The sequence below is a fragment of the Penaeus monodon genome, chromosome 34 (genome assembly GCF_015228065.2).
Source record: "Penaeus monodon isolate SGIC_2016 chromosome 34, NSTDA_Pmon_1, whole genome shotgun sequence".
Lineage (NCBI taxonomy): Eukaryota > Metazoa > Arthropoda > Malacostraca > Decapoda > Penaeidae > Penaeus > Penaeus monodon.
This window is the reverse complement of record NC_051419.1, coordinates 29,125,381-29,125,953: the sequence shown is the minus strand read 5'-3', so window position 1 is coordinate 29,125,953 and position 573 is coordinate 29,125,381. Positions and strand designations below refer to the sequence as shown.

General features: G+C 51.7%; 1 protein-coding gene across 1 annotated transcript in view; it reads right to left on the bottom strand.

Annotated features, from left to right (window-relative positions):
• Positions 1-6: 6 nt before the first annotated feature.
• LOC119594872 (proton channel OtopLc-like) overlaps positions 7-573 on the bottom strand; it is a 98,349-nt gene continuing 97,782 nt past the window's right edge. Inside the window, exon 13 of the mRNA XM_037943951.1 lies at positions 7-360. Coding sequence (XP_037799879.1) covers positions 49-360 — 312 coding nt within the window. The 3' untranslated portion in view covers positions 7-48. The remainder of the gene's footprint in view (positions 361-573) is intronic.

The following is a 573-nucleotide window of genomic DNA, read 5'->3' as shown; positions in this document are numbered from 1 at the left end:
GTGATGGGCCTGGCCGCTTGGTTCTGAGCTGGCTGGAGGTGGTGCTTCCTAGTCGGCCTTGGTCCTGTAGGTGTTCTTCCAGATCTCGACGAGGATGACGGCCGAGTGGAAGCGGTAGAGGATGAGCAGCGGCACGGAGATCCTCGAGATGATGCCCCACGCCAGCGTCCCATAGAAGGAGAACTGGAAGTGTTGCGAGATCCGCGTGTGTGTCATGAAGGTGTCCAGGATCCACAGCGTGATGTTGGCGAACAGAAGGAACGTGATCACCTGGCGGCCCGGCTTCGTCAGCATCTGGTACCTGGAGGTGCAGGTACGCCGACTCGCCTCCGCCACCAGCATCCCCTGCAGGGACACCTGGAAGGGAAAAGGGGTCGGCGATGCCGTTAAAATGCCTTGCACGATGGCCATTGTTATCAGTATAAACAAGGGAACGTTATCGAGTGGTTTAACTTGATTTTATGCATTGTAGAATTTATAAATAACAGCAAAAACAAAAACGAAACAAAAAACACTTTTTATTTATATAACCAACAATTCTCCATTTCTCTCTCCCTCTTATTCCCTCCTTTC